Source organism: Salmo salar, chromosome ssa09 (assembly GCF_905237065.1).
Source record: "Salmo salar chromosome ssa09, Ssal_v3.1, whole genome shotgun sequence".
NCBI lineage: Eukaryota > Metazoa > Chordata > Actinopteri > Salmoniformes > Salmonidae > Salmo > Salmo salar.
The window spans coordinates 110,597,768-110,613,839 of NC_059450.1; the positions used below are offsets into that span (position 1 = coordinate 110,597,768).

General features: G+C 44.2%; 1 protein-coding gene across 1 annotated transcript; it reads right to left on the minus strand.

Moving 5' to 3' along the window:
- Nucleotides 1–2,262: 2,262 nt before the first annotated feature.
- Nucleotides 2,263–15,774, minus strand: LOC106612405 (E3 ubiquitin-protein ligase rififylin-like). The gene is made up of 7 exons (XM_045724312.1): nt 15,231–15,774; nt 14,579–14,764; nt 12,482–12,883; nt 12,176–12,262; nt 7,284–7,497; nt 4,933–4,956; nt 2,263–4,743 (listed from the first exon to the last, which is right to left on the minus strand). Exons 1-7 carry the CDS (start codon nt 15,288–15,290, stop codon nt 4,550–4,552), a joined length of 1,167 nt encoding a protein of 388 aa, XP_045580268.1. The 5' UTR covers nt 15,291–15,774; the 3' UTR covers nt 2,263–4,549.
- Nucleotides 15,775–16,072: the final 298 nt, after the last annotated feature.

The following is a 16,072-nucleotide window of genomic DNA, read 5'->3' on the forward strand; positions in this document are numbered from 1 at the left end:
ATAAAGGGAACACTTAAACAACACAATGTAACTCCAAGTCAATCACACTTCTGTGAAATCAAACTGTCCACTTAGGAAGCAACACTGATTGACAATAAATTTCACATGCTGTTGTGCAAATGGAATAGACAACAGGTGGAAATTATAGGCAATTAGCAAGACACCCCCAATAAAGGAGTGGTTCTGCAGGTGGGGACCACAGACCACTTCTCAGTTCCTATGCTTCCTGGCTGATGTTTTGGTCACTTTTGAATGCTGGCGGTGCTTTCACTCTAGTGGTAGCATGAGACGGAGTCTACAACCCACACAAGTGGCTCAGGTAGTGCAGCTCATCCAGGATGGCACATCAATGCGAGCTGTGGATAGAAGGTTTGCTGTGTCTGTCAGCGTAGTGTCCAGAGCATGGAGGCGCTACCAGGAGACAGGCCAGTACATCAGGAGACGTGGAGGAGGCCGTAGGAGGGCAACAACCCAGCAGCAGGACCGCTACCTCCGCCTTTGTGCAAGGAGGAGCAGGAGAAGCACTGCCAGAGCCCTGCAAAATGACCTCCAGCAGGCCACAAATGTGCATGTGTCTGCTCAAACGGTCAGAAACAGACTCCATGAGGGTGGTATGAGGGCCTGACGTCCACAGGTGGGGGTTGTGCTTACAGCCCAACACCGTGCAGGACGTTTGGCATTTGCCAGACAACACCAAGATTGGCAAATTCGCCACTGGCGCCCTGTGCTCTTCACAGATGAAAGCAGGTTCACACTGAGCACATGTGACAGACGTGACAGAGTCTGGAGACGCCGTGGAGAACGTTCTGCTGCCTGCAACATCCTCCAGCATGACCTATTTGGCGGTGGGTCAGCCCTGGGTTCCTCCTAATGCAAGACAATGCTAGACCTCATGTGGCTGGAGTGTGTCAGCAGTTCCTGCAAGAGGAAGGCATTGATGCTATGGACTGGCCCGCCCGTTCCCCAGACCTGAATCCAATTCAGCACATCTGGGACATCATGTCTCGCTCCATCCACCAACGCCACGTTGCACCACAGACTGTCTAGGAGTTGGCGGATGCTTTAGTCCAGGTCTGGGTGGAGATCCCTCAGGAGACCATCCGCCACCTCATCAGGAGCATGCCCAGGCATTGTAGGGAGGTCATACAGGCACGTGGAGGCCACACACACTACTGAGCCTCATTTTGACTTGTTTTAAGGACATTACATCAAAGTTGGATCAGCCTGTAGTGTGGTTTTCCACTTTAATTTTGAGTGTGACTCCAAATCCAGACCTCCATGGGTTGATAAATTGGATTTCCATTGATTATTTTTGTGTGATTTTGTTGTCAGCACATTCAAATATGTAAATAAAAAAGTATTTAATAAGATTATTTCTTTCATTCAGATCTAGGATGTGTTGTTTAAGTGTTCCCTTTATTTTTTTGAGCAGTATATATTAAAACGCCTCATTTATCAGAAAGAAAAATAGGTCAAGTACACTTCCTTTCATCATACAATGCAGGTGTCCCAAATGGCACCCTATCCCCTATATAGTGCACTATATGGGGGGTAGGGTGCAATTTGGGACACAAGGGAGCCATCTCAATTCCAGACTGCTTACTTATTCAATACAAAGCTACATTTATTTAATGTAGCTTAGTGCAATGTACACAGCTCTATCATCTTGACAATACATATTTCCCATCTAACCGAGCAAGCACATGATTTCACAACGCTGCATTATTTTCAAAAGTACAGTGTGTGCTCACTGTCACGAGTAAAGGTACTGGTTTTTGAAGGCCACTCATTAAGAGTCAAACAATCTTTCAATATGTTCAGTCGGGATGGGAGGGACTGGAGGTCTAGCACTGGAGTATGCAAAAACACTCAACTACCTGTCATTAATCGGAGTTATAATACCTATAGCTGATAATGGACAATGGATTGTTCAAGATACTTTCATCATTGTTGAGCCTTTAAACTCATGCCAAACGGTTGCCAAGTTTCTCAACTCCACAATGATTTCATCCAAAGTTGAGCGCAGACTAACTTAAATGAACCTCCGACTATGCAGTTGATATTTCAAAAATGTAAATTATTAAACCCTTACCATGTACCTGTTTGTCTGTTGTTACATGCCTTTGTGTAAATCCCAAATTTTTTATAAAACGTTAATCAAATACATCCACCGACTGTTTCCACATTGCTGTTGCTCTAAGATGGCAGTCAGCATGATTACGCATGTGCCAATTGAATCTCAAAAAGGAAACAGTCAGTCAGTTGTTGTATTTGGTTTTATTAAAAAGTATTCAGCAAACAATGAAAGGCATGCAACAGAGGACAAACATAGGTACACCGTAAGGGTTTAATGATTAAAAAAAATGTATCAACCTCATAGCGACTCAAAAGAGTCAGAGGTTCATTTAAAAAACGATAGTCTCATTGTGGAGTTAAGGTACTTGGCTAGCCAAACGGATGAGCTGTCTTTAAGAGTTTTAACTTCCATCTTGGGCATTGCCAAAGATCTGCTTGTGCTTTCGACAACTCATCTTTTATGTGTGTCATGACAACGCATAATGCACAACTAGTGAATTATATGCTTATGCACGACTAGATCTAGCTATACACCAGGCTATTTTGACATGGTTTATGGTTTATTTAAAAAAAATCAAAATACAATAGCAAGTGTAAGGGCCTTTGGTCAATGTTGATGCTGAAAGATACAATACAATGAGCAGTTGAGTATTGGAAGGATAAAGCACTTGTATGTAGTTGGAATAGTGAAGAACCACTGATCCACAGATTCTTTCCCACTGTCAGCATGTAGGTAGCCTGGTCCCCAGATCGGTTTGTGCTGTATAGCCAAATCCTATGGTCCATGTCATGCAAAACCCTTGGTCGGAAGCCTCTGGTAGTAGTTCTGCCTTTTTGGTTTATTGCGTTGGTCAGGACCTCTGTTCCTCGTCACCTTCACGGTCATCTCTCCTTGTGGTGTGTTGGTGTACGGCGCCCGTAGTGTCTTTCTACAAAGTATGGCAGATAGTGCCGTTTGCAGTGGAAAAAGGGCCTCTCCCTCAGGGAACTCTTGGTTTGGCGTGACAATAGTTGGCTATACAGCACAAACAGATCTGGGACCAGGCTAAAACGTAAGCACTAAAACTGTGTGTCCACGTGATTCCACAGCAGAGGGATTGAGTGAACATCTGCCGGCTTTGCTTCATTAATAAACAATGTACGCAGTGTCTAAGGGTTACAAAACAAGCATGCATTTAATTTCTGGCACACAGCAACACACTTTTGAGTTGGAGGCCCCAGTCACCAGCGGCAAGCTGAGAGAATGTGAGTCAGCCAGTGCCATTCTACAGGTGTTTCCCTGGCCGCTGTAACTCGTCAAGCTCTGAACCCTTAACATACTTATGACTTTTACACTATACCACCACAGGGGGTTCCTGCTTTGCTAAGCGCAGAGTAATGAAAAGACACATAGGGAAATACTATGGATGTGTTCTCAGCTCAACCACTAATGTAAATGCTTTCCCTTTTACTGTGGTTCAACTCTAACAGTTACATAAATCCAATCCATTATTAAGAGCACTTGGGACTTATATATACACTGAACAAAAATATAAGCGCAACATGTTTCGTGTCAGTCCCATGTTTCATGAGCTGATTAAAAGATCCCAGAAATGTTCTCTCAAATGTTGTGCATAAATTTGTTTACATCCCTGATGGTGAGCATTTTTGCCCTTTTCAAGCTAATCCATCCACCTGACAGGTGTGGCATATCAAGAAGCTGATTATAGAGCATGATCAATACACAGGTGCACCTTGTGCGGGGAACAATAAAAGGCCACTAACATTTGAGGAGTATTTCTGTCTGTAATAAAGCCCTTTGTGGGGACAAACTCATTCTGATTGGCTGAGCCTTGCTCCCCATTGGGTGGGCCTATGCCCTCCCAGGCCAACCCATGGTTGTGCCCCTTTCCAGTCATTTGAAATCTCTAGTTTAGGGCCCAATGAATTTATTTCAGTTAACCGATTTCTTTATATTAACTGTAACTCAGCAAAATCTTTGAAATTGTTGTGTTTATATGCAGGTCTCCAAAGGAAAAATAAATAAATATGGTATTGCCTGTTTAATACAGGCACTCTCTTATTCTAATAATAAGACATATCCTAATCAGCTTGGAGATATGAGCTATAGGAGTCCAGTCAATAAAAGTAGGAAGTGCCCACGTCCAGTCATTGGGTTTGTGTGGTTTCTCAAAGGGATAATGAGGTTCACCTCACCTGTTCGTCCTTCCAGCAGGAGGAACCAGTACTCAGGGTCTCAAGGACCATCAGAGCAGTGGAGATCTGGAGGGAGAGGTGGTTAGTCTAGTCCCCTTAAACTCAACTCTGGATCTCAAAGACTGTTCCACTGCTTTTTTTTATAAATTGTTCCCCTCTAAATCTCAGACTGATTTAGACCTTGGACACCAGGTAGGTGCAATTAAGTATCAGGTAGAACAGAAAACCAGCTGGCTCCGGACCCCGTAGGGTAAGGGTTTAATACCCCTCGTCTAGTCTATAGGTGGTAAGGCCACAAGTAGACGTGAACGGCCCGCACCACATACTGCCTGCAGACGGGGCACTCGTTCATCCGCTTGCCACACTTGGTGCAGGTGACCATGTGGCCGCACTCCAGCAGGACACAGTCAATGGGAGAGTCCATGCAGATCTTACACAGGTTCTCCTCCTGGCCAGGAGTACCGCTGGGGTCTGGGAGAAAGAAACAAGGGACAAAACACCATTAACACACACACACACACACACACACACACACACACACACACACACACACACACACACCTCATTAAATATTAGCTTAACCAAAGAGAGCTATAATACCTATAGCTGATCATTGGGGAGCTTTGTATTGCATGAAGCACGGGGAGCAAAGAAACTCACCTGTGCCTTCATTTGTACTTGAAACTGGAGGGAAAAAAGCATGTTAAGAATGTCCTTGAATGATGCAATTAATTTTAAAAAATGTAATAAAACAAGCAAGATAATACAATTAAGAAATTGCCAGTTGTTTTACTAGATGTAAACCTTAGTAACATTAAAACATTTAATTTGAGAGGTATTTCATTTGTTGCATTTGTCAAGCCCTGAATTCAGACAAACAAATGCAGGTGCCATATCATTAGATGCCTTTCCATTACTTTTTATGAAGTTGTGCAAACCTCAAAGATATTGCGGTGTGGGTTGGGATAGCCCTTCGCCATGGAGCCTGCAGTGTTGCTAATTATATGTAATATAATTAGCCCCTACCCCCTCAATTTTCCCTCAGTTTTGGGACACCTGTGAATATGGCGGAGGCGTGCGTGAACGAGCAAATCGAGGGCTAAGGGAAGGCACTGGTTTGGGATTCAGCAACTGTTATTGACATTCATTCACTGTGGCGGGGACTGTATGTACTGAATGTCTTATGTGACATCCCCAAACCCAGCCTCATACCAGACCTCCTGTCACGTCCTGACCAGTATAAGGGGTTATTTGTTATTGTAGTTTGGTCAGGGCGTGGCAGGGGTGTGTTTGTTTTGTGTTGTCTGGGTTTTTGGGTATTGTTCTATGTTCTTTCTATGTTGCGTATTTCTTTGTGTTGGCCTGGTATGGCTCTCAATCAGGGACAGCTGTACATCGTTGTTGCTGATTGGGAGCCATACTTAGGTAGCCCTTTTTCCACCTGTCTTTTGTGGGAAGTTGTTTTTGCACTGCTGTGGTTTGCCTGCAAACTGTCTAGCTATCATTTGTTTTTTTCTTGTTTTGTGTAGTGTTCAAATAAAGTTAAGATGAGCATTCACATACCCGCTGCATTTTTGTCCAATCACTACGACGGCCGTGACACCATTATTGAATTGTAATAGGGTCTCACCGTATTCACTTGTTTGAGTACATTGTCCTCTAAATTTAAACAATCTCTATTTTTTAAGTAAATGGCATGTTATAGAAGGGCCCAGACTAATTTTTTATACTTACCCCAACCAGCAAATCACTTCTTCATCCTCGTTGTGCAGTACAGGGGCTCTGAAAACAAACAAAAGCTCCAAAAACACCCAAATACGTCCTTTTAGAAACAGAAAATCTCTCAGTATAGTGATGCAAGTCTTTAGATGTTGTACACATAAAATTGTCATTCCGAACTTTATCTGCAATGCTATATTCCATTTTGTTGCGACTCGAGTGATACCTCTGTCTATTCTAGCAGCAAGCTACACGGAAAATGGAACAGATGGATAGGGGAAACAGCTTGAGTCACACAAAACGGACATCTAATGACCTGCATCACTATATTGAGCATGATGCTGTTTCTAAAAGGACATATTTGGGTGTTTTTGGAGCATTTGTTCATGTTTTTTCAGAGCCCCTCATACTGCACAATGAGGATGAGGAAGTGAATCGCTGGTTGGGGTAAGTTTCTCAAAAACAAGCGAAATCGCAAAAAGTGTCTGGACCCTTCTATAACATTTATATCAAAAATAGAGATTTGGTTGTAAAAAAGCTAACTTCTCCTTTAATTATCAGGTTTATCTGAGTGGCTAAGATGTTCCCTGACTTGGAAGGTATACCTCTACCATATCCACTAATTCACAACCAGCTCAGTGGCCTTGTGGTTAGTGTCCGCTCTGAGATTGGAAGGTTCAATCCCCGCCCGAGTCAAAAGCTATAAAATTGGGACCCGATGTCGCTCTGCTTGGCACTCAGCATTTGGGAGAAGTATTTGGGTTAAGGCCTAGTGATACACTAGCCTCCTTCCTGTCCAGGGGGTGTACTTGTACATCAAGCTGTCTCACACTAGAGACACAGGATCCTGCCCAATGGGCCGTTCAGACATACAGTAGGTGTTATTCACTAATCGATTGGGCAAGTGTTGGTCATACAGGTGTAAAATATCTCACAGGATTCAATTGGCTTCAACCTAGCTAAGCAAAAACAGTGAGCTTCTGTAATAGAAGTCCAAAAGGTGTCTCATCTTACAGTCCTCCTTTACATTTGAGTAATTTATCAGACACTTATCCAGAACAACTTACTATCTGGGGTGTATTTATTAGTGCACATAGCAAACCGTTTTGCAACAGAAATGTTTTTCTTCAACAAATACAAGAGAGTTATTTATTGGACAAATGCAGGTATGTTCCTCCCCGTTTCGTACTAGGTCCCTCCCAGTTACGTCCTGTTTGATTCCAAATTCAACTATAATGCCGGTATGGAAAACAACCATTTATTACAAATATTGCGGGTAAAACCTCCTTTACCCAGATGATTCTGGAGGTCCTTCTGGTCGTGATAGAGGCGGGTGACCCTCTCCATTAGCTCCCACTTCTCACAGCAGCCCTTGTAGTTGACAAAGTTACGGGCTAGGATCTCCTTGAGCTGCCGGACGCTGAGGGCCTCGATGTCCTCCGCCATGGCCAGGTCGGACAGCGACGCCCTGCAGCCTTGCACCAGCACCTCCTCTGTGTCTGAGGACTGAGCAACAGCACAACAAATCAAGGTTGCGTTCAATAGGGCAACATGTTGTGGAACGTTCAGATACATTGTGTTAAGGGCCTGTAAAACAGACATGCGTTGATCTATAACTAACACGTGCGTCTAAGGGTATGGTATCAAGTCAGCTCGATTACATTTTAACAGCAATGTTCAGTACGTTGCACCCGCCTGAACGGGCCCCAGTACTTGATGATTGGTATAACAGAAAATCTGGTGAAAAAGGTTACAGAACGGAATGACACAAATGGTAGGCTATTCCTGATTTTCTAAGGTCAGACAGAAATCGTGAACAATCACATCACATTGACAGCCATCATGTCTGAATGTCAGAATTATTGATTAAAGGGATCCACTAACTGGCAACAGGGCCCATATTCATAAAGTGCTGATCTAGTATCAGTTTAGCCTTTTACCCCTTTTTCGTGATATCGAAATTGGTAGTTATACTCTTGTCCCATCGCTGCAACTCCAGTACTTACTCGGGAGAGGCGAAGGTCGAGAGCCGTGCGTCCTCTGAAACACGACCCTGCCAAGCCACACTGCTTCTTGACACACTGCTCGGTTAACCCGGAAGCCAGCTGCACCAATGTGTCGGAGGAAACACCGTAAAACTGGCGACCGTGTCAGCGTGCATGCGCCTGGCCCACCACAAGAGTCGCTAGAGCGTGATAGGACAAGGACATCCTGGCCTGCCAAACCCTCACCTAACCCAGACAACGCTGGGCCAATTGTGCGCCGGCTCATGTGTCTCCAGGACGCGGCCAGCTGCGACACAGTCCGGGATCGAACGTGGGTCTCTAGTGATGCCTCAAACACTGCGATGCAGTGCCTTAGACCGCTGCGCCACTCAGGAGGCCCCAGTTTTGCCCTTTTAGAACCTCATGAATAAGATTACATTGACGGGTGAAACTAATCCTAGATCAGCACTCCTGCTCTGAGGCGCTTTATGAATACGGGGCTAGAACCTATGCCACAAGATTGATTATGGTTCTTTGAGATCTATCTCTAGGTCGACAACCTGTGTCATCGTGTGACAACACTAACTATCCCAACCCAAACTGTATTAAGAGGAACAGTGTCAGTCACATGGGGCTTTCACAGCCAGTGCAGGGAATGAAAATACACCACATTACATGCCAAAGCTGATATCCATCAATGGGGATAAGAATGGATTACTGCTCAGCTACAAGGGGAACATTGTGACAGACAGGTGAACAATGGGACACACCATGCAGACATGGGCAGCCAGCCATCAAACAACAAAACACTGCTTTACAATGGGACTCTGTCTGAGCACAAAGGCACTGGAAGGTCTAAAACAGTCCCTAGCCGTATGTCCAACAGTATGATTAAACTAAATATATTGATTAGGTTTCTACGCCAAGTTTTAAGCCAGTTTGACTCAAAAATAAACTCAAATCTATGTAGATACTGAGTGCTCCTTTTCCTTTATCCTGGATAGTCATAAGGAATACTTTTTTTTATATTGATAATTGTATTTTTCAACCAATCATTGAAAAACAGATATACAGTGCATTCAGAGTTTGGAAAAAGCCCCTTGACTTTTTCCACATTTCGTTACGTTACAGCCTTTATCTAAAATTAATTAAAATATCCCCCCCCTCATCAATCTACACACAATACCCCATGATAACAAAGCAAAAAGAGGGTTTTAGAAGTTTTTGCAAATGTATATATATATATATATTTTTTTTAAAAACGCAAATATCACAAGTATTCAGACCCTTTACTCAGTACTTTGTTGAAGCACCTTTGGCAGCGATTACAGCCTCAAGTTGTATTGGCTCTGGCTGGGCCACTTAAGGAAATTTAGAGACTTGTCCCAAAGCCACTCCTGCGTTGCCTTGGCTGTGTGCTTAGGGTCATTGTCCTGTTGGAAGGTGAACCTTCGCCCCAGTCTGAGGTTCTGAGCACACTGGAGCAGGTTTTCATCAAGGATCTCTCTGTACTTTGCTCTGTTCATCTTTCCCTCAATCCTGACTAGTCTCCCAGTCCCTGCCTCTGAAAAACATCCCCACAGCATGATGCTGCCACAACCATACTACACCGTAGTGCCAGGTTTCCTCCAGACGTGACGCTTGGCATTCATCAGACCAGAGAATCTTGTTTCTCATGGTCTGAGAGTCTTTAGGTGCCTTTTGACAAACTCCAAGCAGGCTGTCATGTGCCTTTTACTGTGGAGTGGCTTCCGTCTGGCCACTCTACCATAAAGGCCTGATTGGTGGAGTGCTGAAGAGATGGTTGTCCTTCTGGAAGGAACTCTGGAGCTCTGTCAGAGTGACCATCAGGTTCTTGGTCACCTCCCTGACCAAGGCCCTTCTCCCCTGATTGCTCAGTTTGGCTGGGAAGCCAGCACTAGGAAGGGTCTTGTGGTTCCAAACGTCTACCATTTAAGAATGATGGAGGCCACTGTGTTCTTGGGGACGTTCAATGGTGTAGAAATGTTTTGGTACCTTCCCCAGATCTGTGCCTCGACACAATCCTGTCTCGGAGCTCTACGGACAATTCCTTCAACCTCATGGCTTGGTATTCACTCTGACATGCACTGTCAACTTTGGGACCTTGTATAGACAGGTGTGTGCCTTTTCAAAATCATGTCCATTTACATTTTACATTTTACATTTACGTCATTTAACAGACGCTCTTATCCAGAGCGACTTACAAATTGTACAATCAATTTAATTTACCACAGGTGGACTACAATCAAGTTATAGAAACATCTCAAGGATGATCAATGGAAACAGGATGGACCTGAGCTCAGTTGAGTCTTTTACTAAAGGGCCTGAATACTTACGTAAATAAGGTATGTTTTTTATTTTTAATAATATTTGTAATATTTTTAAAAATCTGTTTTCGCATTGTCATTATGGGGTAGTGTGTGTAGATTGATGAGGGAAAAAAATATAATTGAATACATTTTAGAATAAGGCTGTAACATAAGAAAATGTGAAAAAAGTCAAGGGGTTTGAATACTTTCCCGAATGCACTGTATAGGCCTAGAGATATGATTTAGATTACCCTAACATGCCAAGATTAAAAAATGATGTGAAAGGTTGTCTCAAAATTACACTTGCCCTTCAGCCAATGTGGCCAGTGAAAACACATATCTTGACCCCATATTGAACCCTTACTCCATCACAGCTGTATCTTAACACTTTGAATCATCCTATAGCCCGATGGCATGAGCCAAAGCTTAATACCTTAAAACATGAAATGTAATACATTTGTAATGCATGTTATTATAAGCATGTAGGCTAACATTTACACCATCAATGCAGTAACATTCAAACATTTGAAATGAAAATGATAAATTAAAGGTAAAATTGTTTCTAATGGCCTTCCCTGTAGCTCAGTTGGTAGAGCATGGTGTTTGCAACGCCAGGGTTGTGGGTTCGATTCCCACGGGGGGCCAGCACAGAAAAAAAAAATTATGAAATGTATGCATTCACTACTGTAAGTCGCTCTGGATAAGAGCGTCTGCTAAATGACTAAAATGTAAATGTCTAATCCTCCTACATTATCCCTGGTCTATCTCCACCTCTTATTTTACCAAAACCTAACCGGGTTGGTTAGCCTTCTGACACCCTTTCAAAACCTTAACCCCATCACCGCAAACATAACAGGCGAGAATGATAGATTAACTATGAATATATGGCAGACTGGTACAGAAGCTTAGAATAATAGATATATACGACACTCCTCTTTCTGATATTTACAATGATCCAACAAACAGTTCCAATTCCAGTTTACACCATTAACTAGAGAGGTTGTGCAGATTTGCCAAAAAAGACTAAAACGGTCAACTTGCTTAATTTAGTTAATATTTAACATAAGTCGCAGTAAAAAACGTTACCTTTTCTGAGAAGGCTAGCCTTAAGAACTTCCTGCCAAAGCAGGTTATGGCCATCATAGTTAAAAGCTTAGCGGTGGAAACACCTCTTGCATCAATGTAGGTCAAATGTGGTACATGTCATAGGCCTGTTTCACAGAATGTTCGCTCTCATTCTCTATAGGGCACACATAACAAAAACTAAAAACTATCTAGCAACCTAAGCAGGTTCTGAGACCCATCTGAGCTCAGGACCTGTATTCATGAAGCGTCTCAGAGTAGGAGCCAAGTGTGAAATACTTAGGTTGTGAAGTGGCGAGATTCCTGACAGGGGAAAGCATAGGGTAGAAAGTAATTGACTAGGTCAACCAGAAAATCACATTTCTGGCCAGAAAAGCCACATTTCTAGATAAAGGGACCACCAGGGAGCACCAGTCTTAGGTTCAAACACTTCTGCAAGGCATGGTTAATGTTGAGATAGCCTCCTAGCCAAGTGTAAACCCCTCTGCGCTAGTGGATGATTATTAGTGTATATTTGCTCTTTTGTAAACATTTAAATATTTGGACACTATGATCGAATGAATCTACGGCAGTGCCCATGTCACTTGTTTTTGCGCTGCAGCCCATGCCTACCAATAGAGGACCATAATGGAAAGAAGACTCATCAATTTTGGTATATGCATCTGTTGCTTGGTGTAACATTTTTATGCATTTTAAAATCAAATAAAATCAAGTGTTGATCTAAAAAACAGCTATTGTTTTGTCTTTTAGACTAATGAATTCAAGATCAGGGTCAGTCTGTAGTACCTGCAGCTCCTGCTCTCCCTGCAACTCTGTGTCTCCCTCAGTGTCCAGTGGCTCCTCAAGACCCGAGGGCACCAACACAGACAGGGTCTACGAGCAGAAACCCACCGCACACCCAAAACACTACATTAGCGAGCTAAAGTTAGCCATACTCTAACTAGGAGGAGCCACACCGAAGGTTAGTTATCCATTCTCAAGCTATTGCTACGTAACACAAAAGGTGAGGTTATGGACAAAACTGTAAATGAATGGTTGACAGAAACAGGGGTAAGGGGTGGTATGGCGGGTTCTCCTGGGTTCGGGCCTCACCTGACTGTCATCCTGAGTGGGTGGCGGCTGTGAAGGGACATGGTCTGTGGAGGTGGATGTGGAGTCGGGGTGTGTAAAGGGTGTGGTGGTGGTGGGGGGGGCTGGAGGAGGAGTTGTCTCATGCTGGAAGGCGGTTTGGGTCAGAGGGTTTACGATTGGGTCAGAGGGTGTCTGCTGTCCCAGGACCAGCTCCACCAGTTCCTCTTTCTCACGGCACATCTGCGTTGAGACCTCGTGCAGGTGGAGGTAGTCGCGCAGGTCCTTCACCTTGAGCTTCATCAGCTCGGTGCGCTCGAAAAGTGTGCCGTGGAACCGCTGGCAGGTGTGGCAAAGGCGCGGACGGGGCTCAAGCTGGGCCGAACACTTGCCGCAGTAGTTCTTCTTGCAGTCCATGCAGACATGCTGCGGGGGAGAGGAGACCGACACACAATGACTGTCAATCATGTGTCTGCTAGCTTATTTTCCCTCCCTGGCCGTAACAATTCCCAACTTTCACAAAACAGTACATTACTGTACCAGAAGAGTTCCTTTTAAAATTTGTCCCAGACTATGCTCCAACCTGACACTAACAACGTAATGCCTATGTCATGACGTGGCCCTTTTTGGGTATAGATTGTGGCTTCCCCCTCTCTCACTTTCCCTACACCCAGGTTCTGTTATCTCAGGTCATACATTCCTGGAGGAGACTCTCCCCTTGGCCATGCAGTATGGAGAGAGAAAGAACAGAGAGTGAACAAAGTTTCCCAAAATGGGAAACTGAAACAAAATGTCCACTTGTGAGAAGGTGGGAATGGTCCGTAGACACTTAAAGGATGGGTATGACGAGTGTGTTTCATTTGGTGACCTCAGAGAGGACAGGAAACACAACTATATCTCTGAATGTGTACATTTCTCAATTATGGGGTTTGCATTTAATTCTTGTATAAAATGAATGAGTAAAGATGAAACTATTTATGAAATGATGTAATGTTAAACCTTTAATGTGAGAGAATTGTATTCCCTTTAAAGTTGAACTAAGTCATTGGCCCGCCCCCGTGAGCACAGACATGATCAGGCGTCATAGAACCACCTTTTTTACTGTTACGAATAAAAGCCCCTCCTAAGAAAATCGTTTTAAGACTGAGCATATCCACAGTGTGAGCTGTGATTGCGAATAGTTGAGACCACGCGTACCTCGTTGGAAACTCAGGTGTCACAAGTTTGAGTTTAGACTATGCAAACCCAATGCGTGAGCTGTGATTGCGAATAGTTATTGAATTCCTAACCATACCACGTGGAGCATTGGCTACACGGCTGGAAATGGTTAAACTCAGACTATCAATCCCTACAGAATAAGAATAAGATTAGGTCAACCTGGGATGCGAAGACCGACAACCGCCGAAACATCTATTCTATGGGAACATTCTGAATGGTACTCTGAAGTACCCATTCTAACCATGAAAGAAAGACTGATCTTCAGGAAAGCTGAGAGAGAGAGAAAGAGACAAGGATGAACTGACTCTCCAGCAGATGGACCGGATTCCAACAGAAAAGATCGACACATGAGCGTAAATATATATATTGATTGCAATTATTCCCAAATGAGTGAGCGTTCATGTGCAAAAGATTAGCATTTCAATTAATATAATTATAGTAGTACTGTGTGTAATGATCCCTCTGGTCTTTTCCACTCTCGCTCAGTCCACACCCAATTCCCTTTGTCCACCAAGCCATCATATTGGCTTAGCCCACTCGGAATCTTCCCTATCATTTGTTGGTAACAGATCTAATGTTTGTTTGCTTATGCATTTCTATGATTATTTAGTTAGTAAATAAATGATTAAGCCAAATTGGTATATGGATGATTTATAGTAAAGGCTGGGTTCGTGCAGATAACCAAACATTTACGAAATTTGAAATGAGATGGAGGTGAGGTAAATAATTCATTAATTAGAAGACTAATTGATCTTGCAATATCCCTTTAATCAATGTTGATCAATTTGTAATTGGCCAGGTCTGAATCAACCACTGATTACAGAGGAAGGATGAAAAACCTGCAGTGCTACAGATCTCAAAGTCCGAATTTGGGAAAGGGTGGGCTAAGAGGGTTTTAGGTACCTTTCTGGCTAGGGTGACGAAGTGGCTTCCGCAGGCTTTGCACGTGTGGTCCGGGAGTGGGGGTGACGGGTAGTTGCTGTAGCCTGAGTTAGTATAGGCCTGGTGACGCGTGCGGCTGTTGCTCTCCTCCACCGTGGCAGTGTCCAAACATAACCAGTTACAGCAAGACGCCCACATGCTCCACACCTGAAAACACAACGACTCTTAGATGGGCTCCCCACCTGGACTCCCCACCTGGACACACACACAGACACGTGTTAAGCGTTAAGATGGATAGAGCGGGTTAGGGAAGACAGACCACAGACTAAAGAGTTTTGGGGAGAAAAAAAAAGAATAAGGAGTGTAGAGGTTTTGAATAGGTAAGATCATGAACAGAGTGAGTGACTAAAGAGTCAGGGTATGTATGAGTGGGACAAACTTGAGAGCAATTTGAAGGGCATGAGCCAGGGCTGGGGTGGTGCAGTGGAGAAAGAGCTGTAAGAGGTTGAAGAGCTTGGCTAGGCTATAAGAAAAACAACTGAAGTGCTGATGTTACAGTGCAGTGGTGCGGCGGTATTATGTTCAGACGCCCAATGTCGTATAGGGCTCAATCAATGACACTGGAATTGTAATTGAAATGAGAGATCTGCAGTGAACGGCGGTGGCCTCAAACCTTTGTCAGTAAGGAGACCAGGCAGCTGAATTTGGCTACCAGAAGTAGGGCTCCCATCATTAATTCAGAGCTTGATCGCAGTCAGAGCTGCAGGAGCACAGGCTGGCTGTTATTGATGGAGTGACATCCTATCTCCCAAACATGAACAGAGGAAGCAAAACTGCAGTCTCCACTCCAGGGCCCGTAAAATGTTATTTGTCACATGCCTCGTAAACAACAGGTGTAGACTACCAGTGAAATGCTTACTCACAGGCCCTTACAAACAACGCAGAGAGAAAAAAATTGAGAAATAATAGAAAAGTAAAACATTTAATAATAAATGCACAATGAGTAATGAGATAACTTGGCAACCAGTACCGAGTCAATGTGCAGGGGTACGAGGTAATTGAGGTAGATATGTACATATAACTAGGAATAAAGTGACATAACAGTAGCAGCGTTGGTGAGGAGTCAAAAGTGCAAAAGGGGGGCCCTCCCGGGTGGCGGAGTAGTCTAAGGCACTGCATCGCAGTGCTAGTTGTGCCACCAGAGATTCTGGGTTCGAGCCCAGGCTCTGTCGCAGCCGGTCGCGATTGGGAGGTCCATGGGGCGACGCACAATTGGCCCAGCGTCGTCCGGGTTAGGGAGGGTTTGGCCGGCAGGGATATCTTGTCTCATCGCGCTCTAGCGACTCCTGTGGCGGGCCGGGCGCAGTGCACGCTGACCAGGTTGCCAGGTGTACGGCGTTTCCTCCGACACATTGGTGTGGCTGGCTTCCGGGTTGGATGTGTGTTGTGTCAAGAAGCAGTGCGGCTAGGTTGGGTTGTGTTTCGGAGGACGCATGGCTCTCGACCTTCGCCTCT